General features: G+C 48.3%; 1 protein-coding gene across 2 annotated transcripts in view; it reads right to left on the reverse strand.

Annotated features, from left to right (window-relative positions):
- Positions 1–26,734, reverse strand: part of LOC142075101 (protein FAM219A-like) — a 156,888-nt gene that overhangs the window by 39,365 nt on the left and 90,789 nt on the right. For both annotated transcript variants that reach the window (XM_075136125.1, XM_075136124.1), the window contains exon 2: positions 21,890–21,989. In XM_075136125.1, the coding sequence (XP_074992226.1) occupies positions 21,890–21,989 (100 nt within the window). The remainder of the gene's footprint in view (positions 1–21,889; positions 21,990–26,734) is intronic.

Genomic DNA, 26,734 nt, shown 5'->3' on the forward strand with positions numbered 1-26,734 from the left:
CCAGGGAGGCAGTAGACTTCCCTGTGGGATGGGTCTGGCAACAGATACGGGGCTCTGGATCTTGAGGGCCAGACAAAAGAGGACGCAGATGAAGGCCCATCCAGGGGGTTGCCCGAGGCGAGGCAGTCAGCCCCACGCATTATGACTGCCTCCGCTAAGAAAAAAAGGAGGGTAATTGTCATTGGTGATTCCCTTCTGAGGGGGACAGAGGGCCCAATTTGCCAGCCAGACCCATCCCACAGGGAAGTCTGCTGCGTCCCTGGGGCCCGGGTTAAGGACATTGCTAGGAAGCTCCCTAGTCTCGTAAAGACCTCCGATTACTACCCGCTGTTGGTTATACAGGCTGGCAGTGAGGAGGTTGCAGAGAGAAGTCCCAAAGCGATCAAAAGGGACTTCAGGGCACTGGGGCAACTGGTGGAAGGATCGGGAGCACAGGTAGTGTTTTCCTCGATCCCTTCAGTGGCAGGGAAGAATACTGAAGGGAACAGGAAAACTCATCAGAGCCCACTAGGGGAGGTGCCTCGCTTGACCTGCTGTTCACGAACAGAGAAGGACTGGTGGGAGATGTGGTGGTCGGAGGCCGTCTTGGGCTTAGCGACCATGAAATGATAGAATTCTCGATACTTGGTGAAGTAAGGAGGGGGGCCAGCAAATCCGCTACCATGGACTTCCGGCGGGCGGACTTTGGCCTGTTCAGGACACTGGTCGAGAGGGTCCCTTGGGAGACAGTCCTGAAGGGCAAAGGGGTCCAGGAAGGCTGGGCGTTCTTCAAGAAGGAAGTCTTAAAGGCGCAGGAGCAGGCTGTCCCCATGTGCCCTAAGAAGAACGGGCGGGGAAGGCGACCGGCCTGGCTGAACGGGGAGCTCTTGCTGGGACTCAGGAAAAAAAGGAGAGTTTCTCACTTGTGGAAGAAGGGGCAGGCAACTCAGGAAGAGTACAGGGATCGCGTTAGGTCATGCAGAGAGGAAATTAGAAAGGCAAAAGCCCAGCTAGAACTCAACCTGGCTACTGTCGTGAGAGACAACAAAAAATGCTTTTACAAGTATATTAATGACAAAAGGAGAGCCAAGGAGAATCTCCATCCTTTATTGGATGCAGGGGGGAACGTTGCCACCAAGGACGAGGATAAGGCTGAGGTACTTAACGCCTTCTTTGCCTCAGTCTTTAATAGTCAGAGCGGTTATCCTCAGGGTACTCAGCCCCCTGAGCGGGAAGACAGGGACAGAGAGCAGAATAAACCCCCCATAATCCAAGAGGAAGAAGTTAATGACCTGCTATGCCACCTGGATGTGCACAAGTCTATGGGGCCGGACGGGATCCACCCGAGGGTACTGAGGGAGCTGGCAGAGGAGCTTGCCACGCCACTCTCCATCATTTACCAGCAGTCCTGGTTAACAGGGGAGGTCCCGGACGACTGGAGGCTTGCCAATGTGACGTCCATCTACAAGAAGGGCCGGAAGAAGGATCCGGGGAACTACAGGCCTGTCAGCCTGACCTCGGTGCCGGGGAAGATCATGGAGCGGTTCGTTTTGAGGGTGCTCACGAGCCATGTGCGGGACAACCAGGGGATCAGGCCCAGCCAGCACGGGTTCATGGAAGGCAGGTCCTGCTTGACCAACCTGATCTCCTTCTATGACCAGGTGTGGTGGTGCATTCATACCCCCCCTTTTCTTCCCTGGGCCACTTGTTGATCTGGGCCTCTTGTTGATCTCAGAAATTTCCATGAAACCTCGGCCTTGGTGTATTGAGTCTGGCAGTTGAGCACTCCTTGACTGTATCAGAGGCTCTGCATAGCTGAGGCTGGGAACATCCTCCTACTGTCCGGCCCAGGTGTCCAGTAGAACAACACTGAAACCTTGAGAATTCTTTAGTAATTACCACCTGGGACTGTGGCCAGAGTGGAAATTTACAGATGACTAAAAGCCAACCATCTTGTGAGCCTATAAACGGTGGTCCTAAGTGAGGCCCTTTGAGCTCTCCTGGACCGCAGCGGGCTGCACCCAGCATCTCCCTCTGAGTGGGACGCCTCTCAGAGCTTGCGATCTTTCAGGCCTACGATATTCGGAGGACCGTTGGGTCCTGGGTGAGTCCCTTTCGAAGCTCAACCGTTCGCCCGTTGGGAGGGAATGCCTAGACATTCGACGTGAGTATTTCTTCACTGAAATCGAGGGGAATTTTTAACAGGTATACCTTCTGTACATAATATATATATATACATTTCTCTGTGTGTGCACTAATAGTAAGCGTAATCTGTAATTAAGTTGCGATTGTAGTAGACTTACTAACCTACTTTGCAAATAGTGAATAGTTAATGATTAAGCGTTACTAAAGTTTGTTAATGATTAGTTGATAATTAAGTGATGCTAAATTGGGAATGAAACCTAGACTGTCCCTAAAATATAAACCCTTAGACGATTTTCCTTATATATATATTTCACCCGTGTAATAAGTAATAGAGTGAAATTTGCCATCGAATTCTATTAGGTCGCACCTTTATAAATCTCTATTAAAATCACTTTCTGCTAATTTCTTTGACGGTGATTCTTTAAGCGGCCTCTAAACCACTCATTCGCGACACCAGGTGACCCGCCTAGTGGATGAGGGAAAGGCTGTGGATGTGGTCTACCTGGACTTCAGTAAAGCCTTTGACACTGTCTCCCACAGCATTCTCCTAGAGAAGCTGGCGGCTCACGGCTTGGACAGGTACACTCTTCGCTGGGTAAAAAACTGGCTGGACGACCGAGCCCAGAGAGTTGTGGTGAACGGAGTTAAATCCAGTTGGCGGCCGGTCATGAGCGATGTTCCCCAGGGCTCAGTACTGGGGCCGGTCTTGTTCAATATCTTTATCATCGATCTGGATGAGGGGATCGAGTGCACCCTCAGTAAGTTTGCAGACGACACCAAGTTGGGCGGGAGTGTTGATGTGCTCGAGGGTAGGAAGGCTCTGCAGAGGGACCTGGACAGGCTGGATCGATGGGCTGAGGCCAACTGTATGAGGTTCAACAAGGCCAAGTGCCGGGTCCTGCACTTCGGCCACAACAACCCCATGCAATGCTACAGGCTTGGGGAAGAGTGGCTGGAAAGCTGCCCAGAGGAAAAGGACCTGGGGGTGCTGGTTGACAGCCGGCTGAACATGAGCCGGCAGTGTGCCCAGGTGGCCAAGAAGGCCAATGGCATCCTGGCCTGTATTAGGAATAGTGTGGCCAGCAGGAGTAGGGAGGTGATCGTGCCCCTGTACTCGGCACTGGTGAGGCCGCACCTCGAATACTGTGTTCTGTTTTGGGCCCCTCACTACAAGAAGGACATGGAGGTGCTGGAGCGTGTCCAGAGAAGGGCAACGAAGCTGGTGAAGGGCCTGGAGCACAAGTCTTATGAGGAGCGGCTGAGGGAACTGGGACTGTTTAGCCTGGAGAAGAGGAGGCTGAGGGGAGACCTCATCGCACTCTACAACTACCTGAAAGGAGGTTGTAGAGAGGTGGGTGTTGGTCTCTTCTGCCAAGTAACTAGCGATAGGACGAGAGGAAATGGCCTCAAGTTGCGCCAAGGGAGGTTTAGATTGGACATTAGGAGAAATTTCTTTACTGAAAGAGTGGTCAGGCCTTGGAACAGGCTGCCCAGGGAAGTGGTTGAGTCACCATCCCTGGAAGTATTTAAAAGACGTGTAGATGAGGCGCTTAGGGACATGGTGTAGTGGGTATGGTGGTGTTGGGTTGACGGTTGTACTCGATGATCTTAGAGGTCTTTTCCAACCTTAATGATTCTATGATTCTATGATTCTATGTCCCAGCGTCAGTTTTTCATCTCGACCCGTGTCAAGAGCAGCCCTGGAAGGGGATCTCTGAGCAAGGCATCCTTTTGAACAGCACTGAGATAGGTTGCTCTGCTGCATTCTTTGTGGCTCTTTGATGGAGATGCTTTAAAACAAGCTCTGAACCCACACCCAGCCCCAGGAGAGGGGGGTTAAATAACTACACAAATTGAAAGATCAGTTTCAGGAGGAACATGGGGAGATAAAGGCAGTCTGTTCTTTACTGGGATTAGAGACCATCTGTAAAGTTTCAACCACAAATGCAGCAATTTTGTTATGTTGAACCCTGAGGACTTTGTGTTTCTCAGCTCACTGACTGATATTCCCAGTACTACTCCTCCCAGTTTAATATCTGCCATAAATGCACAGCAGCAGGCTGGAAGGCAGGAGCTAACACCACAGCTTGTGTTATCAGCCTCTGTCCCCACATGGATTATCTCCTCTGTTCACTCCAGTCTCCACCAAGATGGGGCCCAGCCATAAATTAGATCCTCAGTTTTGTCCAAGTCAAGCACACCAGGGAACAACATGCTATATTTCTTTGTGACAGGGTTTCTGCTGCTGTTTTACCCCTACCAGAGTTGCTTGCTCTAAGTGAACATCATTCCAGTTACTTGCTTGAGGTTTTTGAGAATCTTGTTTGTTAACAAGCAGGAATTAATCCAATAGCACAAGTAATTCGGAGCTTAGAAGTGGACTCACCTAATTGGTGTCCCCAAGCAGAATCCCCATCCCCAGCTAGAGACTGCGGAAGCCAGATATGAACTCCTCTGCTCTCACCACATAAAATCTTAGGGTGTTTGTACATGGAGGAGCACAGTGATGGAGTGATGAGCAACAGATAGGGATTGGGCCCATTCCCTCAGGGCATGGCTTTACACTGCCACCATTCATGTCTCCACATGCTACTCTCCAGCTCTGGGTACCAAAGGGTTCCCCTTCTACTGATAAACAGCAAGCCTCTTAGCTTACGCAGAACCAGCAACAGCGTCTTGCAAAATTCAAGGACAATCCCTGTCAACATCTCACATGGAGAGGTGGGACTGATAAAGGAAGAAGCAGAAGCAGACAAGAAGCCTTGGTGGTCTCATCTGAGATCTCTCCTTGAAGGGCAAATGCTATGGTTAGTTGTCAGAGAACAGCTTTTTCTACCGAGACTTCCTTCACCTCTCCCTGAGCCATCTGCTTGGCTCAGGCCCCACTATGGCCATTCAGTTGCTCTCATCTCCTTCTTGTCACACAGAAAGCCAAAAGGCTGGGCTGGGGTGACTCAAGAGGCTTTTATGCCTACCCTAGCAATAGGTCCAGGCTCCCAGAGAGCAGAATTTCCTTCCCAGCAGTAGCTGGGCTGTGGCTGACCTGCTCTAAGAGCGATCTGTGCTGTGTCTCCTAGAGGAAAAAAAGCAACATCCTACAATGCAGCTGGCAGGAGGAAAGTGTTAGTACCCTATTAATTAATGAAATAGCTCTGCTCTGTTAGTGTTATGACAGCTTCCTGCCTCTTGAAGCAAAGAAAGTTTCTGGTTAGGCTGGTAGATTATATAATTGACCTACAGCAGCTTACACCAAAAGCAACTTCGTGACACTTACTTCTCCTTATGGGGCTGACTAGTATCAGCCACTATGTTGTTTGGTATTAAGATAGATACCAGCATAAGATCTAAGCTGGGAGGGGAACAAAACAGTAGCTACGAAAGCAGGAAAATTATCCACTACATTTGCAATTCAGATAATTTCTTTACAAGAAGCTTTGCAAAGAAAATCTAAAAAAAAAACCATAAACACTTCCAAGCCTGCATCAATATGAACTAGGCTTCCTCTTGGTCATTGTCCTGGTTTCAGCTGGGATAGAGTTAATTTTCTTTCTGGTAGCTGGTGTGGTGCTGTGTTTTGGATTTCATATGAGAAGAATTTTGATGGCACACTGATGTTTTAGTTGTTGCTAAGTAGTGCTTGCACAGGTCAAGGACTTTTCAGCTTCCTATGCTCTGCCAGGTGTGCAAGGGGCTGAGGGGGGAGCATAGCCAGGACAGCTAACCCAACTGACCAACGGGGTATGCCATACCATACGATGTCATGCTCAGTATATAAACTAGGAGGTGTGGTTAGGGAAGGAATGATCGTGGCTCAGGGACTGGCTGGGCATCGGTCGGCGGGTGGTGAGCAGTTGCATCATGCATCGCTTGCTTTGTATATTCTATTATTGTTGTTGTTGTTATTATTATTACTACTGTTTTACTTTGTTTTTTATTTCAGTGATTAAACTGTTTTTATCTCACCACACAAGTTTTCTCACTTTTGCCCTCCCGATTCTATCCCCCATCCCACCGGAGGCGGGGGGTGAGCGAGTGGCTGCGTGGTGTTTAGTTGCTGGCTGGGGTTAAACCACGACAGTACTTTTTGGCGCCCAACGTGGGACACGAAGGGTTGAGATAACAACAGATTAACTAAAGCGTATTAAGGAATTTATATCTGTTAACAGTTGCCAGTCACAATATTGATTCATCTGTTCCCGATATTAATTTATCTGATCTGCACCATGCTCTTGTTTTTGCTGTGCCTGTTACAAGACTGGTGTTGGGTTTTGTAGTCTGCTGTGCTCTGCAGTGATTAATGATGTTTTGCCTGGGAGATTTGTTACTAAAACACTGGCATTGGGTGTTATCTGGTATTTGGGTTTTGCACTGAAGCCATTACTGTACTTTGGGTACCACCTCATGGAGACAATTAGCAATTATACCTCTTCCTCTGAGAGGTTTTTTATGGAGGAAATACAGAATGGCACCTTCGCTACCTTCCTCTATGATGTTTTCTCCTTCGTTAAAATAACTTGTCAGTACCTTGAACATCCCTGGGTAGTTAAGATACATCTATTGGTATTCCTTGGGAATATTGCTTTGGTTTTGTCCAAGGTTAATAAGCAATTTCAGAATATCATCCAGAGATCTGCCCCGAGGCTGGATAGTTATGAGTGGCAGGGTGAGTGGAATAGCACGGGCAAAATGCCTAGGATGGTGGGCACCCCCAGTGTTTTGGAACTTCACCCCTGAACAAGTGCAGAATCCTGAAAATTTAGTAGAATATTTGGAAAACGTATGCTGTCACCCTGGCAATTCTAGGGAGACACAAATCACTGCAATGTGCTGGGGCCTGGCCCATGCCTACCGAGCCCTGCTCAACACTATTCAGAACCCTCAAGGGGAAGAAAAGGTCTCTGGATCTGATGACAAAACGAGAGGCCCGGCGGCTACCCCAACCCCCACGACAGGCATTGTGGCTACTCCAACCCCCGCAACAGAGAACCAACCCGTGCCGGTATCAGTCGCCCCTATACAGAAGAAGAAATACACAAGAAAATCAGCTCAGTTAGTAAGGGATGAAGATGAACCAGGGCCATCACGAGAACAGGAGGAGGAAGAGGCAGAAGCCATAAATGAGATGGTAACCACCCAATCCCTATCCCTGGGTGAGCTGCGAGATATGCAAAAAGATTTCAGTGGTCGTCCAGGCGAGCACATTGTCACCTGGCTGCTCCTATGCTGGGATAACAGGGCCAGTAGCCTGGAATTAGAGGGTAGGGAAGCCAAGCAGCTGGGATCCCTTTCTAGGGAAGGGGGCATTGACAAAGCAATTGGACAAGGGGCACAAGTCCTCAGCCTCTGGAGGCGACTCCTGTCAGGCGTGAAGGAAAGGTATCCCTTCAAGGAAGATGTTATATGCCACCCAGGCAAGTGGACCACCATGGAGAGAGGTATCCAGTACCTGAGGGAATTAGCCATGCTGGAGGTGATTTATGATGACCTGAACAACGAGCAGTTACCCAAAGATCCAGATGAAGTCAAATGCACCCGACCCATGTGGCAGAAGTTTGTACGGAGCACACCAGCGTCGCATGCCAACTCATTGGCAGTAATGACCTGGAAAGATGGAGAGGAACAAACGGTGGATGAATAGGCTGGCCAACTCTGGCAATACGAAGAAAGTCTCTCTTCCTCCCTACGGGCCTGCGTCTCTGCTGTGGAGAAACTGTCCGAAAACCTGTCTTGGGAGGTCCAGCAACTCAAAGAGGTTATGTCCTATTCCCCACCTGCACGGGCTGGTATCTCAGCCATTAGGAGTAAGCGTCCCTGTGGTCAAGAGAGAAGATATCGTGGGTACACACCTCGGGGCACCCTGTGGTTTTACCTGCGTGACCACGGAGAGGACATGAGGAAGTGGGATGGAAAACCTACCTCAACCCTAGAGGCAGGGGTACGTGAGTTGCAAGGAAAAACAATCACACAAGGGGGATCTTCCAGGAAAACTGCTGCTCCAGTCTCCAGTGAGCAGTTCCCCAGACAGAGTAGAAGGGCTGATTCCACTTCCGATCTTAATAAAGGGACTTCTGATTCATACTTACAAGAAGTGGGTAGCGAATACTATGACCAGAACTAGAGGGGCCCCGCCTCCAGCCAGGTGGAGGAAAGGGACAATGGGGTTTACTGGACTGTGTGGATTCGATGGCCTGACACATCAGACCCACAGGAGTATAAGGCTCTCGTAGACACTGGTGCACAGTGCACCCTAATGCCATCAGGCTATAAAGGGGCAGAACCCATTTGTATTTCTGGAGTGACAGGGGGATCCCAAGAGCTAACTGTACTGGAGGCCAAAATGAGCCTAACCGGGAATGAGTGGCAGAAGCACCCCATTGTGACTGGCCCAGAGGCTCCGTGCATCCTTGGCATAGACTACCTCAGGAGAGGGTATTTCAAGGACCCAAAAGGGTACCGGTGGGTTTTTGGTATAGCTGCCCTGGAGACGGAGGAAATTAAACAGCTGTCCACCTTGCCCGGTCTCTCGGAGGATCCTTCTGTTCTGGGGTTGCTCAGGGTTGAAGAACAACAGGTACCAATCGCTACCACAACAGTGCACCGGCGGCAATATCGCACCAACCGAGACTCCCTGATTCCAATCCATAAGCTGATTCGTCGACTGGAGAGCCAAGGAGTGATCAGCAAGACTCGCTCACCCTTTAACAGTCCCATATGGCCAGTGCGAAAGTCTAATGGAGAGTGGAGACCAACAGTAGACTACCGTGGCCTGAACGAAGTGACGCTGCCACTGAGTGCTGCTGTGCCGGACATGGTAGAACTCCAACATGAACTGGAGTCAAAGGCAGCCAAGTGGTATGCCACAAGTGATATCGCTAATGCGTTCTTCTCAATCCCTTTGGCGGCAGAGTGCAGGCCTGTCCTGGTTTCGGCTGGGACAGAGTTAAAATTCTTCCTAGTGCTGTGTTTTGGATTTACTATGAGAAGAATGTTGATAACACACTGATGTTTTTAGTTGTTGCTAAGTAGTGTTTTCGCTAGTCAAGGACTTCTCAGCTTCCCATGCTCTGTCAGGTGCACAAAAAGCTTGTAGGGAGCATAGCTAGGACAGCTAGCCGAACTGGCCAATGGGGTGTTCCATAACATATGACATAATGCTCAGTATATAAATAAGAGGCGTGATCCAAGAAGTACCGATCATTTTTCACGTATCGGTCGGTGGGTGGTGAGCAATTTCATTGTGAATCACTCATTTTGTATATTCTATTATAGTTATTATTATTATTATTATCATTGTCCCTTACTTTTCTGTTCTATTAAATTGTCTTTATCTCAATCCAGGAATTTTACTTTTTTTTTGTGATTGTCTCCCCCATCCAACTGCGGGGCGGGGAGGGGGAGTGAGCGAGTGGCTGAGTGCTGTTTGGCTGCCTGCTGGGTTAAACCACAAAAAGGCGACAGTTTGCTTTCACTTGGAAGGGCATCCAGTACACCTGGAACCGACTGCCCCAGGGGTGGAAACACAGCCCTACCATTTGCCATGGACTGATCCACACCGCACTGGAACAGGGTGAGGCTCCCGAACACCTGCAATACATTGATGACATCATCGCATGGGGCAACACAGCAGAAGAAGTTTTTGAGAAAGGGGAGAGAATAGTCCAAATCCTTCTGAAGGCTGGCTTTGCCATAAAACGAAGTAAGGTCAAGGGACCTGCACAGGAGATCCAGTTTTTAGGAATAAAATGGCACGATGGACGTCGTCAGATCCCAAAGGATGTGATCAACAAAATAACAGCCCTGTCCCCACCAACTAGCAAAAAGGAAACACAAGCTGTCTTAGGCATTGTGGGCTTTTGTAGACTGCATATTCCAGATTACAGTCAGATCGTAAGCCCCCTCTATCAAGTGACCTGGAAGAAGAACGATTTCAAATGGGGCCCTGAGCAACAACAAGCCTTTGAACAAATTAAACAGGAGATAGTTCATGCAGGAGCCCTTGGGCCAGTCCAGGCAGGACAAGATGTAAAGAATGTGCTCCACACCGCAGCCAAGGAGAATGGCCCTACCTGGAGCCTCTGGCAGAAAGCACCAGGGGAGACTCAAGGTCGACCCCTGGGGTTCTGGAGTTGGGGATACAGAGGATCTGAGGCCCGGTATCCTCCAACTGAGAAGGAGATATTGGCAGCATATGAAGGGGTTCGAGCTGCTTCGGGAGTGGTTGGTACTGAAGCACAGCTCCTCCTGGCACCCCGACTGCCGGTGCTGGGCTGGATGTTCAAAGGGAGGGTCCCCTCTACACATCATGCAACCGATGCTACGTGGAGTAAGTGGGTCGCACTGATCACACAACGGGCCCCAATAGGAAACCCCAGTCACCCAGGAATCTTGGAAGTGATCACGGAGTGGCCAGAAGGCAAAGATTTCGGAATATCCCCAGAGGAGGAGGTGACGCGTGCTGAAGAGGCCCCACTGTATAATAAACTACCAGAAAACGAGAAGCAATATGCCCTGTTCACTGATGGGTCCTGTCGCCTTGAGGGAAAGCATCGGAGGTGGAAAGCTGCTGTATGGAGTTCTAAACGCCAAGTTGCAGAAACTGCTGAAGGAGAAGGTGAATCGAGCCAGTTTGCAGAGGTGAAAGCCATCCAGCTGGCCTTGGACATTTCTGAACGAGAAAAATGGCCAGTCCTTTATCTCTATACTGACTCATGGATGGTGGCAAATGCCCTGTGGGGGTGGTTGCAGCAGTGGAAGCAGAACAACTGGCAGCGCAGAGGTCAACCCATCTGGGCTGCCACATTATGGCAAGATATTGCTGCCCGGGTAGAGAACCTGGTTGTAAAAGTACGTCACGTAGATGCTCACGTGCCCAAGAGTCTGGCCACTGAAGAACATCAAAACAATCAGCAGGTGGATCAGGCTGCTAAGATTGAAGTGGCTCAGGTGGATCTGGACTGGCAACATAAGGGTGAATTATTTATCGCTTGGTGGGCCCATGATGCCTCAGGCCATCAAGGAAGAGACGCAACATATAGATGGGCTCGTGATCAAGGGGTGGACTTGACCATGGACGCTATTGCACAGGTTATCCATGAATGTGAAACATGCGCTGCAATCAAGCAAGCCAAGCGAGTAAAGCCTCTCTAGTATGGAGGACAATGGCTGAAATATAAATATGGGGAGGCCTGGCAGATTGATTCTATCACAGTCCCACAAACCCACCACGGCAAGCGCTATGTGCTCACCATGATGGAAGCAACCACCGGATGGCTGGAAACATAACCTGTGCCCCATGCCACTGCCCGGAACACCATCCTGGACCTTGAAAAGCAAGTCCTATGGCGACATGGCACCCCAGAAAGAATTGAGTCAGACAACGGGAGTCATTTCTGAAACACCCTCATAGACACCTGGGCCAAAGAGCATGGCATTGAGTGGGTCTATCACATCCCCTACCATGCACCAGCCTCTGGGAATATCGAACGATACAACGGACTGCTAAAGACTACGCTGAGGGCAATGGGTGGTGGGACATTCAAGCATTGGGACACACATTTAGCAAAAGCCACCTGGCTAGTTAGCACTAGGGGATCTTTCAATCGAGCTGGCCCTGCCCAATCCAAACCCTTACGTACTGTAGAGGGGGATAAAGTCCCTGTCGTGCATATGAGAAATATGCTGGGGAAGACAGTCTGGGTTACTCCTGCCTCGGGCAAGGGAAGTCCCATCCGTGGGATTGCTTTTGCTCAAGGACCTGGGTGCACTTGGTGGGTAACGCGAAAGGATGGGGAAGTCCGGTGTGTACCTCAAGGGGATTTGATTTTGGGTGAAAATAGCCAATGAACTGAATTGCATGATGTTAATTGCTATATAATACTGTATGTCATCACTTCTATGGTGGCTATATGTCATATCAACGGTATTGCAGTAAGAAGCACCCAGATTAATGAAGAATGAACTCTGATGAAACCGAGCAAAGTGCAGCAGTGATTGAACCAGAACTGGCTTCAGGATGCAACAATCCAACACCACACACCACCTCTCCTGCCGTGAAAGACTGTTATGACAGATGGAGCCCAAAGTCGTGGACTAAATGAACTCAATGGAGATTTTAGAGGAATAGTCCATAGACTAAGGGAATGATATCTGTGTATATATATCGAAATACAGGGCAAGTGGTGGTGATTAATTGGAATCTATTGGAAAATGTGAGACCTAGGCATGACGTAGATGGTGTAGAATAAGGGGTGGATACTGTCCTGGTTTCGGCTGGGATAGAGTTAATTTTCTTCCCAGTAGCTGATATAGTGCTGTGTTTTGGATTTAGTATGAGAAGAATGTTGACAACACACTGCTGCTTTAGTTGTTGCTAAGTAGTGTTTTCCCTGGTCAAGGACTTTTCGGCTTCCCATGCTCTGCCAGGTGCACAAGAAGCTGGGAGGGAGCATAGCCAGGACAGCTGACCCAGCTGGCTAATGGGGTATTCCATACCACATGACGTCATGCTCAGTATATAAACTAGGAGGCGTGGTTCGGGAAGGAATGATCGCGGCTCAGGAACTGGTGGGCATCGGTCAGCGGGTGTTGAGCAGTTGCATCATGCATCGCTTGCTTTGTATATTCTATTATTGTTGTTGTTGTTATTATTATTACTACTGTTTTACTTTGTTTTTTATTTCAGTTATTAAACTGTTTTTATCTCAACCCACGATTTTTCCTACTTGTGCCCTCCCGATTCTCTCCCCCATCCCACCGGACGTTGGGGCTGAGTGAGCGGCTTCGTGGTGTTTAGTTGCTGTCTAGGGTTAAACCACGACAGTCATATGACAGGAGACCTCATCTGCCTGTAGTTCACTCAGTCTTAAGGTGAGATCCAGTTTGCCTAACTTAGTCTCTTTTCACATACATTTAGGCACCCCACTGAGCAATCTTCCAAAACCAGTGCCTTATTCTCTATCTAGTCCAAGGAGAGGCGGTGCTTACGTCAGAGGGATGAAGGCTGCTATGAGTCTGTATTTCTGCCCCTCTCCTGTATGTTCTTCTGCAGACGGGGATGCAGGAGATTTATTGCCAAGCTCCCCGTGCGATGGACATGCTGATGAAGATGCCACTGCCACAGTCCCTCATCACCACAGTAGCCTGTTCTGCAACAGTCCAACCAATTACCACGTTGCCCATTCTGTTTTAACACTGTCACATCATTGACTGCTAGGTAAGACAGACAGACTGTCTGGATGGGGATTTCAGCATAGAGAAGGGAAATTAAAAATGCAAAATAGAAAAACAGATGGCATAAGCTTCATTAAAATAATATCTCATCTCCTGGGGATCCCATGGAGATCTGTTGCCTTCCAGTGGATATAGAGCCCCTGAGATTTACACTTGGGGATTATTCTGTTCCTCCCTCTCTCCTTATCACAACTCTCTTCTGTTTTCAAAAGGCTTGCTCCAGCTGGATATGCCTCCTAATAAGGATGTGCTGGAGACATCTCTTAAGCGCTAATGGACACCCAGCCCCCCACAGTGCTGTCGGGAGCCTCCTTATCAAGTGATTTGCAAGAAAGAAAGAAGCATGGCTGAGCCCTGCAGTTCCTGATAGAAAGACAAAGTGGGAGTGTTAGAAAAGTAGGAAATACATAATTAATATGGATATAATATCAATAAGGTTTTAAGATTTTGAACTACACAAACCGGGAGATGTTATCTCCCCTTGGTGTGAAGTTCTCCACTTTGTTAACGTGGCCCCAGCAGTAAGCTAAATGTTTTACTATTCCACTTTCAAACCAGGTGTAACCTTTAGGAAGTCACTAGAAATATAAGCCACCTGGTTAGTTTTTCTTGTATCTAACTGACCCCCAAGCAAACATGTGGCCATGAAATGTATTTATTCAGAGGGGGAGAAACAACCAAGAAAAAGACCATTCAAGCAGCGGAATAAATCTGTGTTCAGTGCATGCAGCACAGCACATTCTTTCTGTCACACTTCAATAACTGCGGACTCTGGAAGCAAAAGTTGTATTCATGCTGGGTTGGTATTTAATTGAGCTCATTTGAACCAAGCTTACAGCAATCACATATGACAGATTTATATATGAATCTTCACAGAGTAAAAAATGACATTTATCAACCTTCCAGCAGAGCATCTGACATTTGAACAATTGATTCTGATTTAACAGTGAAAAATGCCGCTATCCATATAGAAAATCTGCAATAGGATTAAACCCCCAGTCGCTACCATCCCCGACAATGGCTCTGCCAGTTAAGCTATTAAACATTTATGTACTACTTTAACTTTGCCTAGGCTTAAAGAGATTAAAAAAACAATCCATATCCTGATGAGTTTAATGCGAAGAGACAAAAGATCAAGTTGGAGGAATGGGGGCCAGAGCTGGGAGATGCGAGCCATTAAACTGCTTGAAAATTGTAAAGGCTGGGCAGATTTTAAGAATAACAGCAGCAGGAGCTGATGTGGATTAAAGGCATGTTACACTGGCTACAGACAATACCGTTAGCCTCGTTTTGCCCCAGGTAACCTAGAGCTCATCTCGGTATGGCTAAGAGTAGAGAATTGATCCAAATGCCACTAGATATGTTCACCTAATTTAAGAGGCATGCTGTATCCACAAGCAGAGAGTGGTGTTTGAGCAGACTTCTCTCTGGAGACAAGACAGGAAGATGCTCGTCAGCCTTGTCAAACAACTCCTTTTAAGCAGGTAGATTTCACCCACCTTCATAAGCATACTGTGGTCAGCACTGAGTATTCACTGGGAAGGAGCACTAGCTGGAAAGGAGGTCCTGGCAATGGTACACCTCTATCTACTGGAAAAAACTATACAGACTCTTACAATACCTCCCTTTGCCTCTTTACTGGTGGATAGTAGCATTCAGCAGCGGCTAAGTGGAATAAAATTTTCCCTATGTGGAAAAGCAGAAGTTCTGGCAGAAGGACTCATTCTGTTGTATCTGATCCTTGGAAAAAAGCTGGTAAAATCTGTAGAAGTGTGACTACTACGGCATATTTTCATGTATTAGTTCATTTTAATAATCAGTTACCTTACAATCAACTATGTAACAGGCCTCCTCTTCCTAAGTCACCTCCAGTTGGTAAATTCCAGTTTACAGCAGATTGAGTTTCTCCTGTCATATTTTTCTCATTTCTATTATTCCAGTTTTCATGTTTTTTCTCTATGGCATTTCTGAGTCTTTGTTGTACTGATGTCTCCCAAATATAGAATCATAGAATTATTTAGGTTAGAAAAGACCTTTAAGATCATCAAGTCCAACCGTTAACCTAACACTACCAAGTCCACCACTAAACCATGTCCCTAAGTGCCACATCTACACATCTTAAATACCTCCAGGGATGGTGACTCAACCACTTCCCTGGGCAGCCTGTTCAAAGGCTTGACAACCCTTTTGGTGAAGTAATTTTTCCTAATATCCAATCTAAACATCCCCTGGCGCAACTTGTGGCCATTTCCTCTCATCCTATCACTTGTCACTAGGGAAAAAGAGACCAACACCCACCTCACTACAACCTCCTTTCAGGTAGTTGTAGAGCATGATAAGGTCTCCCCTCAGCCTCCTTTTCTCCATACTAAACAACCCCAGTTCCCTCAGCTGCTCCTCATAAGACTTGTTCTCCAGACCCTTCACCAGCTTCCTTGTTCTTCTTTGGACTCGCTCTAGCACCTCAATGTCTTTCTTGTAGTGAGGGGCCCAAAACGGAACGCAGTATTCGAGGTGCGGCCTCACCAGTGCCGAGTAGAGGGGCACGATCACCTCCCTACTCCTGCTGGCCACACTATTCCTAATACAGGCCAGGATGCTGTTGGCCTTCTTGGCCACCTGGGCACACTGCTGGCTCATATTCAGCTGGCTGTTGACCAGCACCCCCAGGTCCTTTTCCTCTGGGCAGCTTTCCAGCCACTCTTCCCCAAGCCTGTAGTGTTGCATGGGGTTGTTGTGACCCAAGTGCAGGACCTGGCACTCAGCCTTGTTGAATGTCATACAGTTGGCCTCAGCCCATCGATCCAGCCTGTCCAGGTCCCTCTGCAGAGCCTTCCTACCCTCGAGCACATCAACACTCCCGCCCAACTTGGTGTCGTCTGCAAACTTACTGAGGGTGCGCTCAATCCCCTCATCCAGATCGATGATAAAGATATTAAACAGAACTGGCCCCAATACTGAGCCCTGGGGAACACCACTTGTGACCGGCCGCCAACTGGATTTAACTCCGTTGACCACAACTCTCTGGGCTCGGCCGTCCAGCCAGCTTTTTACCCAGCGAAGAGTACACCTGTCTAAGCCATGAGCAGCCAGTTTCTCTAGGAGAATGCTGTGGGAAACAGTGTCAAAGGCTTTACTGAAGTCCAGGTAGACCACATCCACTGCCTTTCCCTCATCCACTAAGCAGGTCACCTTGTCATAGAAGGAGATCAGGTTAGTCAAGCAGGACCTGCCTTTCATAAACCCATGCTGATTGGGCCTGATCACCTGGTTGTGCTGTATGTGCCGTGTGATGGCACTCAAGATGAGCTGCTCCATAACCTTCCCCGGCACTGAGGTCAGGCTGACAGGCCTGTAGTTCCCCGGATCCTCCTTCCGGCCCTTCTTGTAGATGGGCGTCCTATTTCCTAACCTCCAGTCAACTGGGACCTCCCTGGTTAGCCAGGACTGCTGATAAATGGTTGAAAGTGTCTTGGTGAGCACTTCCGCCAGTTCCCTCAGTACCCTTGGGTGGATCCCATCTGGCCCCATAGACTTGTGTGTGTCTAAGTGGTGTAGCAGGTCACTAACCATTTCCCCTTGGATTATGGGGGCTTCATTCTGCTCCCCATCCCTGTCTTCCAGCTCAGCAGGCTGGGTACCCTGAGAACAACTGGTCTTACTATTAAAGACTGAGGCAAAGAAGGCATTAAGTATCTGTCCTGGTTTCAGCTGGGATAGTGTTAAATTTCTTCCTAGTGCTGTGTTTTGGATTTAGTATGAGAAGAATATTGATAACACACTGATGTTTTTAGTTGTTGCTAAGTAGTCTCCTAGTCAAGGACTTTTCAGCTTCCATTCTCTGCCAAGTGCACAAGAGGCTGGGAGGGAGCATAGCCGGGTCAGCTGGCCCAGCTGGCCAACGGGGTATTCCATACCATGTGATGTCATGCTTAGTATATGAATGGGAGGTGTGGTCCAGGAAGTAGCGATCGCTACTTGGTTATCGGTCAGTGTGGGTGGTGAGCAATTGCATTGTGCATCACTCATTTTGTATATTCTACCATTATTATTATCCCTTCTTTTTCTGTTCTATTAAACTGTCTTAATCTCAGTTCACGAATTTTATTCCACACCCCATCCCCCCTGATTCTCTTCCCCATCCCACTGCGGGGGGGTGGGGGGAGTGAGTGAGTGGCTGTGTTGTGTTTGGCTGCCTGCCGGGTTAAATCACAACAGTATCTCAGCCTTTTCCTCATCCTTTGTCACTATGTTTCCCCCCGCATCCAATAAAGGAGGGAGATTCTCCTTAGCCCTCCTTTTGTTGTTAATGTATTTATAGAAACATTTATTATTGTCTTTTATGGCAGTAGCCAGATTAAGTTCTTGTTGGGCTTTGACCCTTCTAATTTTCTCCCTGCATAACCTTATGGCATCCTTGTAGTCCTCCTGAGTTGCCTGCCCCTTCTTCCAAAGGTCATAAACTCTTTTTTTTTTCTTGAGTTCCAGCCAAAGCTCTCTGTTCAGCCAGGCCGGTCATCTTCCCTGCCGGCTTGTCTTTCGGCACATGGGGATGGCCTACTCCTGTGCCTTTAAGATTTCCTTCTTGAAGAATGTCCAGCCTTCCTGGACTCCTTTGCCCTTCAGAAGACTGCCTCCCAAGGGACTCTGTCAACCAGGCCCCTAAACAGGCCAAAGTCTGCCCTCCGGAAGTCTAAGGTAGCAGTTCTGCTAACCCCCCTCCTTACTTCTCCAAGAATCGAAAAATCTTACTTCTACAAGAATCGAAAACTCTATCATTTCATGATCACTATGCCCAAGATGGCCTCCAACTATCACATCACCCAGAAGTCCTTCTCTGTTTGCAAACAACAGGTCCAGTGGGGCGCCTTCCCTAGTTGGCTCACTCACCAACTGTGTCAGGAAGTTACCTTCCACACACTCCAGGAACCTCCTCGACTGTTTCCTCTCTGCTGTATTGTATTTCCAGCAGACTTCTGGTAAGTTGAAGTCCCCCATGAGAACAAGGGCTAGCGATTGTGAGACTTCTCCCAGCTGCTTATAGAATATTTCACCTGCCTCCTCGTCCTGGCTAGGTGGTCTATAACAGACTCCCAGCAGGATATCTGCCTTGTTGGCCTTTCCCCTGACTCTTACCCATAAACACTTGACCCTTTCATCACCATCATCAAGCTCTAGATGGTCAAAACACTCCCTGACATACAGGGCTACCCCATCGCCTCTCCTTCCTTGCCTATCCCTTCGGAAGAGTTTATAGCCATCCATTGCAGCACTCCAGTCGTGTGAGTCATCCCACCATGTTTCCGTGATTGCAACTGTATCATAGTTTTCCAGCTGCACAATGGCTTCCAACTTCTCCTGTTTGTTGCCCATGCTGCGTGCATTGGTGTAGATGCACTTCAGTTGGGCCATTGATACCGCCACCTTTTTTGGGGGAGAAGCCCTAATTCCTATGTGACTGTTCTCAGGTGCTTCCATGGTTTCTAACGCGTCGACAACCCTTGCGTCTTTGCTGCCACGTGGATCTCCATCCCCTACCCCCACTGAGATGGCTAAGGTGCTGTGCGCATTAGTACAGGGACATTTCAAATGTGCTCCAGTGTACTCAGCACATCGTGGAGCAGACTGAAGGACCTCGCTAGCACACCATCCCTCAAACATTGTTGTGTCGCCCCCACCCTTATCTCTAAGCGAGCCTGGTTTTCTCCCATTCCCCCTTCAAATCTAGTTTAAAGCTCTTTCAATGAGCTAACTCCTGCGCAAAGATCCTTTTCTCCCTTTGAGACAAGTGTACCCCATCTGTCGCCAGCAGACCTGGTGTTGCATAGACTGACCCGTGATCAAAAAAACCCAAATTCTGCCAGTGACACCAGTCACGGAGCCAGGTATTGATCTGCTGGGTCTTCCTGTTTCTTCCAACATCATTCCCTGCAACTGGAAGGATAGAGGAAAAAACTACTTGTGTTCCTGATCCCTTAACCAGTCGTCTGAAGGCCCTGAAGTCTCTTTTGATCGCCCTTGGACTTCTTATTGCAACTTCATCGCTGCTGTTATGATTAAAATTTCTTTGCCAACTCTTGCTTTTTGTGTCAGTCATTAATGAACATATAAATGAAATGGCTGTTGGAGAACTCCATTAGCAATCTCCTTTCTTCTGATACTTTCTCCTTCAACACTACCTGATGGGTTTTGAGTTCCTGGGCTTCTCAATCTACTGGCTTTGCTTAAGCACTTAGTTTATAAAACTGAATTTTGTTATAGATCTACCTCAAATTACCTTTTCATTTAATTTGCATGAATTGAACTTGTTATCCCTGAATCCAAATCTATTTCCTATGATCAGGTCTTCTATAACGTCCTCATGACTTACCAAAGCCAAGTCTAAAATAGCATCATTTCCTGTCACGTTAGTGAATCTCTGGAGGATATTTTTATTGCCTAGAAATGCAAGAATATCTCAGACTTACCAATAACGATATCAATTGCTCTCCAACCTGATTCCTGATGTTAAATTATCCAAAACAACTATCGCAGTAGTAATTACCTCTCTAATAACATTACAGAGCTCTCTTGGCAGTGAAAAAGGATCCTGGTGACATATGGCATGCTGGCAGTGATAGTCTTTTACTAAACTGTGAGTTGTGCTGTCATTAACACATACTGCTGCTCCCTGCCTTTTCCTGAAAAGCAGTCACTGGTTTTAGAGTGCTCATGACTGCGATTGCAGGACAGATCTACTGTCCCAATGCACTTGCTCATATCCTGTATCAGTAGCTCAAGGTCCTCCACTTTGCTGCATAATCTTGCTACATTTGCATATCCAACTTTCTGTCTTCTCCTCCCTAGTCACTCTTTCAGCGAGATCTTGCCTATTCAACCACTTTCTTTTCCTTTGCCGTCCATGGGTTTACTCTGTGACATTCCTTTCTGCACTGCCATGACCAGATTTGTCTAATTATTCAATTTACCACATACTCAGGCAGAGCCTTGAGACTGCACAAGCGCTTCCCAGCATTTTCCTGGTGTTTCTTTAAGGTTCCTCTTATAAATGAGGCCAACACCAGTGTTTGCAGTAGTACTACAGGTCCTTGGGTAAAACCTATCTATCAGAGAACATCCCTTCATAATTATACACCAATGCCCAAACTTCCCCATATCTTCTTCAAACCTTAACTGTCAGCTGACCTTCTCTGTCACTCATTTTGTAGGGGCCAGAGCTATTCCACTGAACATCTGGGCACTCACTTCTTTCAGAGCCTTCCCCAGCATAGCATAGAATCATAGAATGATTTGGGTTGGAAGGGACCTTTAAAGATCATCTAGACCAACCCCCCTGCCATGAGGAGGGACATCTTCAACTAGATCGGGTTGCTCAGAGCCCCGTCCAACCTGACCTTGAATGTTTCCAGGGATGGGGCATCTACAACCTCTCTGGGCAACCTGTTCCAGTGTTTCACCACCCTCATTGTAAAAAAAATTCTTCCTTATATCTAGTCTAAATCTACTCTCTTTTAGTTTAAAACCATTCCCCCTTGTCCTGTCGCAACAGGCCCTGCTAAAAAGTCTGTCCCCATCTTTCTTAGAAGCCCCCTTTAAGTATTGAAAGGCCGCAATAAGGTCTCCCCGGAGCCTTCTCTTCTCCAGGCTGAACAATCCCAACTCTCTCAGCCTTTCCTCATGGAAGAGGTGTTCCATCCCCCTGATCATTTTCGTGGTCCTCCTCTGGACCCACTCCAACAGGTCAACCTCAACCAGCTCCAGCAGCATCCTGTCGATGTCATTTGTTCTGATGTGAAGGACAACCATGGGACTGCTTCCTGCTTCTATGGGAAATTTTCCAGACTTAGATTCCCATTTTTTATCCATGCTCTGAGCAAAACGCACACTATTCCTTTGACCTGTCCCTCGTCAGGTTCGTGAGTCTGTGTGGAACAATAGTGGCTCAGGTTTTGGAGGCAAGACAGCCACATGTGGATTGCTGTCCTCTTGTAAGCATTAGCCTTGTGAGGAAGCAGAGTATTGTGCTAATATGATGATTCTGCTCCCAGAACTTCAAAAATATCGCTCAGAAATAGCACGAGTATTTCTGTGTGTACCTTTACAAACCTACAAACCCTCCACCTCACAGTAACACAGCTCTATCTTTTCCTGGTAGTCCAAATCTCTGATCCTTTCCCTTTTGTTTGCAGTTACCCTGTTTTCTCTTCTTTTTACAGTCCCTCTATATTATCTTCATTCTTTTTCTGGCCAAGCCTCAATCTTAGCTTGATAAAAATCTGTAGGTTTAAAAAGCTATGCCTTCCTTTCAAGGCATAGCTTCCTTCCTCTACTGCAGCCCAAGATAAAGGGTCCTTGCATGTTTGTAGGTCAGTTCCCTGAGCAGCAGAATCACACTGATAAACTGCTCTGTGAGTTGTCTGAGCTGAGCTGGCATGCTCAGCCACATGCATGGAGATCTGCATATGATCCCACGAGCACCTCACCATATTTCAGACCTTGGATTCAGCCTTTTCACTCTCCATCAGCAAAGACTCACCTATTTTCACTTGAAGTGGGGACGGCTTATAATTCATGGCTACAGTCTCTCCCTCTCTCGTATCACAATCTCTGTCCAAAATAGATGCAGCTGTTGGATCCTGTTAAGAAAGAAAATGAAACAAAACAGAATGGTTTAGATAAAAGTTATGCAGTCTCTTCTCTATCTGGCTGTTAGGCGAGTCCATTGCCACCCGCATTCAGAGGGAACAGAGAACATGCTGGTGTTTTGAACGGCTGAAACCTAGGGGCAAAACACAGAACTTTGGAAGCACGTTTAGTATGCTAAAAGTACCTCTGGAAACACCAGACTTCAACATCTGACTTATATGACGGATGATACTGGAAATATAATATGGAGGGTAGGTCATCAGTTCAAATTCAGCCTGGGCTGGCAGTAGTCTGAAACCATTTTCATGTGTGTCCTGGTTTCAGCTGAGATGGAGTTAATTTTCTTCCTAGTAGCTGGTATAGTGCTATGTTTTGGATTTAGTATGAGAAGAATGTTGATAACACACTGATGTTTTAGTTGTTGCTAAGTACCCTGCTAGTCAAGGACATTCAGCTTAAAAAAACCCCAGCATTGGGAGGGAGCATAGCCAGGACAGCTAACCCAAATGGCCAATGGGGTATTCCATACCATGTGACATCATGCTCAGCATATAAGGCTGGGGGAAGAAGAAGGAAGGGGGGGACATTTGGAGTGATGGCGTTTGTCTTCCCAAGTAACCGTTATGCATGATGGAGCCCTGCTTTCCTGGAGATGGCTGAACACCTGCCTGCCGATGGGAAGTAGTGAATGAATTCCTTGTTTTGCTTTGCTTGCACGCATGGCTTTTGCTTTCCCTATTAAACTGTCTTTATCTCAACCCACGAGTTTTTCTCACTTTTACCCTTCTGATTGTCTTCCCCATCCCACTGTGGGGGAGTGAGCGAGCGGCTGTGTGGTGCTTAGTTGCTGGCTGGGGTTAAACCACGACAATGTGATGACTCTTCGGGGCATTGTATGAAACACATTTACAGTTTCAGCTGAGTTCCAAGAGGACCAGTCAACCTCATGATTAAAACTAAAAAGCTCGTGACCAGCTGTGTGAAAGTCCAGCTCAGAAGAAACGAGGACTGAATGAGTAGGAGAATTCAATCTCTGGTCCCTCTTGGAGAGGAATGAAGAAGTCTGTACTTCCCAATCTGGGCCTATTTTGTGCCTAACTGGAAAGATTTAATTTCAGTATCTGTCAGCACAGCACCTTTCACTGTCACTGAAATCCCTCCAAAAACCAAAGCTCCCCAAACATGGAGTCCGCCCCATCACGCCTACCTGCAGACAAGCTAATCCAGGTAGTGTTGTACTCTATGGTACAGCACATCAAAGGATTCAGATAGACAAACCACCAATTCAGGCAGCTCCAGCACTGATGAAAATATTTAAAGTCCTTTCACACCATGCTTCAAACCTGTTGAACTGTCTCTATTTAGCACCATAGTGAAAATTAAAATTGGCTTTCAAATATGTTCACTTCTTCCCACCTAGAAGCTAGAAACTAAATTGAACATGCATATATATATAGAATCACAGAATTATAGAATCATTAAGGTTGGAAAAGACCTCTAAGATCATCGATGTCAAGGTGTCTACTGTCCAAGACAATGATTTAGAATCATAGAATCATAGAATCATTAAGGTTGGAAAAGACCTCTAAGATCATCGAGTCCAACCGTCAACCCAACACCACCACGCCCACTAAACCATGTCCCTAAGCGCCTCATCTACACGTCTTTTAAATACTTCCAGGGATGGTGACTCAACCACTTCCCTGGGCAGCCTGTTCCAAGGCCTGACCACTCTTTCAGTAAAGAAATTTCTCCTAATGTCCAATCTAAACCTCCCTTGGCGCAACTTGAGGCCATTTCCTCTCGTCCTATCGCTAGTTACTTGGCAGAAGAGACCAACACCCACCTCGCTACAACCTCCTTTCAGGTAGTTGTAGAGCGCGATGAGGTCTCCCCTCAGCCTCCTCTTCTCCAGGCTAAACAGTCCCAGTTCCCTCAGCTGCTCCTCATAAGACTTGTGCTCCAGGCCCTTCACCAGCTTCATTGCCCTCCTCTGGACACGCTCCAGCACCTCCATGTCCTTCTTGTAGTGAGGGGCCCAAAACTGAACACAGTATTCGAGGTGCGGCCTCACCAGTGCCGAGTACAGGGGCACGATCACCTCCCTGCTCCTGCTGGCCACACTGTTTCTGATACAGGCCAGGATGCCGTTGGCCTTCTTGGCCACCTGGGCACACTGCCGGCTCATGTTCAGCCGGCTATCAACCAGCACTCCCAGGTCCTTTTCCTCCGGGCAGCTTTCCAGCCACTCTTCCCCAAGCCTGTAGCGTTGCATGGGGTTGTTGTGGCCGAAGTGCAGGACCCGGCACTTGGCCTTGTTGAATCTCATAGAATAGGCCTCGGCCCATCGATCCAGCCTGTCCAGGTCCCTCTGCAGAGCCTTCCTACCCTCGAGCACATCAACATTCCCGCCCAACTTGGTGTCGTCTGCAAACTTACTGAGGGTGCACTCGATCCCCTCGTCCATATCGTTGATAAAGATATTGAACAGGACCGGCCCCAGTACTGAGCCCTGGGGAACACCGGTCATGACCGGCCGCCAACTGGATTTAACTCCGTTCACCACAACTCTCTGGGCTTGGCCGTCCAGCCAGTTTTTTACCCAGCGAAGAGTGTACCTGTCTAGGCCATGAGCCGCCAGCTTCTCTAGGAGAATGCTATGGGAGACAGTGTCAAAGGCTTTACTGAAGTCCAGGTAGACCACATCCACAGCCTTTCCCTCATCCACTAGGCGGGTCACCCGGTCATAGAAGGACATCAGGTTGGTCAAGCAGGACCGGACCTGCCTTCCATGAACCCGTGCTGGCTGGGCCTGATCCCCTGGTTGTCCCGCACATGGCTCGTGTGCACCCTCAAAACCAACCGCTCCGTGATCTTCCCCGGCACCGAGGTCAGGCTGACCGGTCTGTAGTTCCCCGGATCCTCCTTCCGGCCCTTCTTGTAGATGGGCGTCACATTGGCAAGCCTCCAGTCGTCCGGGACCTCCCCAGTTAACCAGGACTGCTGGTAAATGATGGAGAGTGGCTCGGCAAGCTCCTCCGCCAGCTCCCTCAGTACCCTCGGGTGGATCCCATCCAGCCCCATAGACTTGTGAACGTCCAGGTGGCATAGCAGGTCATTAACTTCTTCCTCTTGAATTATGGGGGGTTTATCCTGCTCACCGTCCCTGTCCGCTCAGGGGGCTGAGTACCCTGAGGATAACCACTCTGACTACTAAAGACTGAGGCAAAGAAGGCGTTGAGTACCTCAGCCTTATCCTCGTCCTTGGTGGCAACATACCCCCCCGCATCCAATAAAGGATGGAGATTCTCCTTGGCTCTCTTTTTGTCATTAATATACTTGTAAAAGCATTTTTTGTTGTCTCTCACGACAGTGGCCAGGTTGAGTTCTAGCTGGGCTTTTGCCCTTCTAATTTCCTCTCTGCATGACCTAACGAGATCCCTGTACTCTTCTTGAGTTGCCTGCCCCTTCTTCCAAAGGTGATAAACTCTCCTTTTTTTTCCTGAATCTCAGCCAGAGCTCCCCATTCAGCCAGGCCGGTCGCCTTCCCCGCCCGTTCTTCTTGCGGTACATGGGGACAGCCCGCTCCTGCGCCTTTAAGACTTCCTTCTTGAAGAACGCCCAGCCTTCCTGGACCCCTTTGCCCTTCAGGACTGTCTCCCAAGGGACCCTCTCGACCAGTGTCCTGAGCAGGCCAAAGTCCGCCCTCCGGAAGTCCATGGTAGCGGTTTTGCTGGCCCCCCTCCTTACTTCACCAAGTATCGAGAATTCTACCATTTCATGGTCGCTAAGACCAAGCCGGCCTCTGACCACCACATCTCCCACCAGTCCTTCTCTGTTTGTAAACAGCAGGTCAAGCAACGCACCTCCCCTAGTGGGCTCGCTTACCAGCTGCGTCAGGAAGTTATCTATCTTCCACACACTCCAGGAACCTCCTCGACTGTTTCCTCTCTGCCATGTGGTATTTCCAGCAGACATCCGGAAAGTTTAAGTCCCCCACGAGAACAAGGGCTAGCGACTGGGAGACTTCTGCCAGCCTCTGGTAGAATATTTCGTCTGCCTCCTCGTCCTGGTTAGGTGGTCTATAACAGACTCCCAGCAGGATATCTGCCTTGTTAGCCTTCCCCCTCATCCTTACCCACAAGCACTCGACCTCGTCATCACTATCATTGAGCTCTAGACAGTCGAAGCACTCCCTAACATACAGGGCTACCCCACCGCCTCTCCTTCCTCGCCTGTCCCTTCTGAAGAGCTTATAGCCATCCATTGCAGCACTCCAATCGTGAGACTCATCCCACCATGTTTCCGTGATGGCAACTAAATCATAGCTACCCTGCTGCACAATGGCTTCCAGCTCCTCCTGTTTGCTGCCCATGCTGCGTGCATTGGTGTAGATGCACTTGAGCTGGGCTACCGATTTCTCCCCTGACAATGGCGTGCCGTCCCTAGGCTCTTCTCTAGTGAGCCTGGTTTTATCCCCTTCCCCCTTCGAACCTAGTTTAAAGCCCTCTCGATGAGCCCCGCCAACTCATACGCAAGAATCCTTTTCCCCCTGTGAGACAGCTGAACTCCGTCCATCGCCAGCAGGCCTGGTGCCGTGTAAACCTCCCCCTCGTCAAAGAAGCCAAAATTCTGCCGATGGCACCAGCCCCTAAGCCACGTGTTGATCCGGTGTGTTTTCCTGTTCCCTTCAGTATTCTTCCCTGCCACTAAAGGGATCGAGGAAAACACTACC

This window comes from Calonectris borealis, chromosome W (assembly GCF_964195595.1).
Source record: "Calonectris borealis chromosome W, bCalBor7.hap1.2, whole genome shotgun sequence".
NCBI classification, from domain to species: Eukaryota; Metazoa; Chordata; class Aves; order Procellariiformes; family Procellariidae; genus Calonectris; species Calonectris borealis.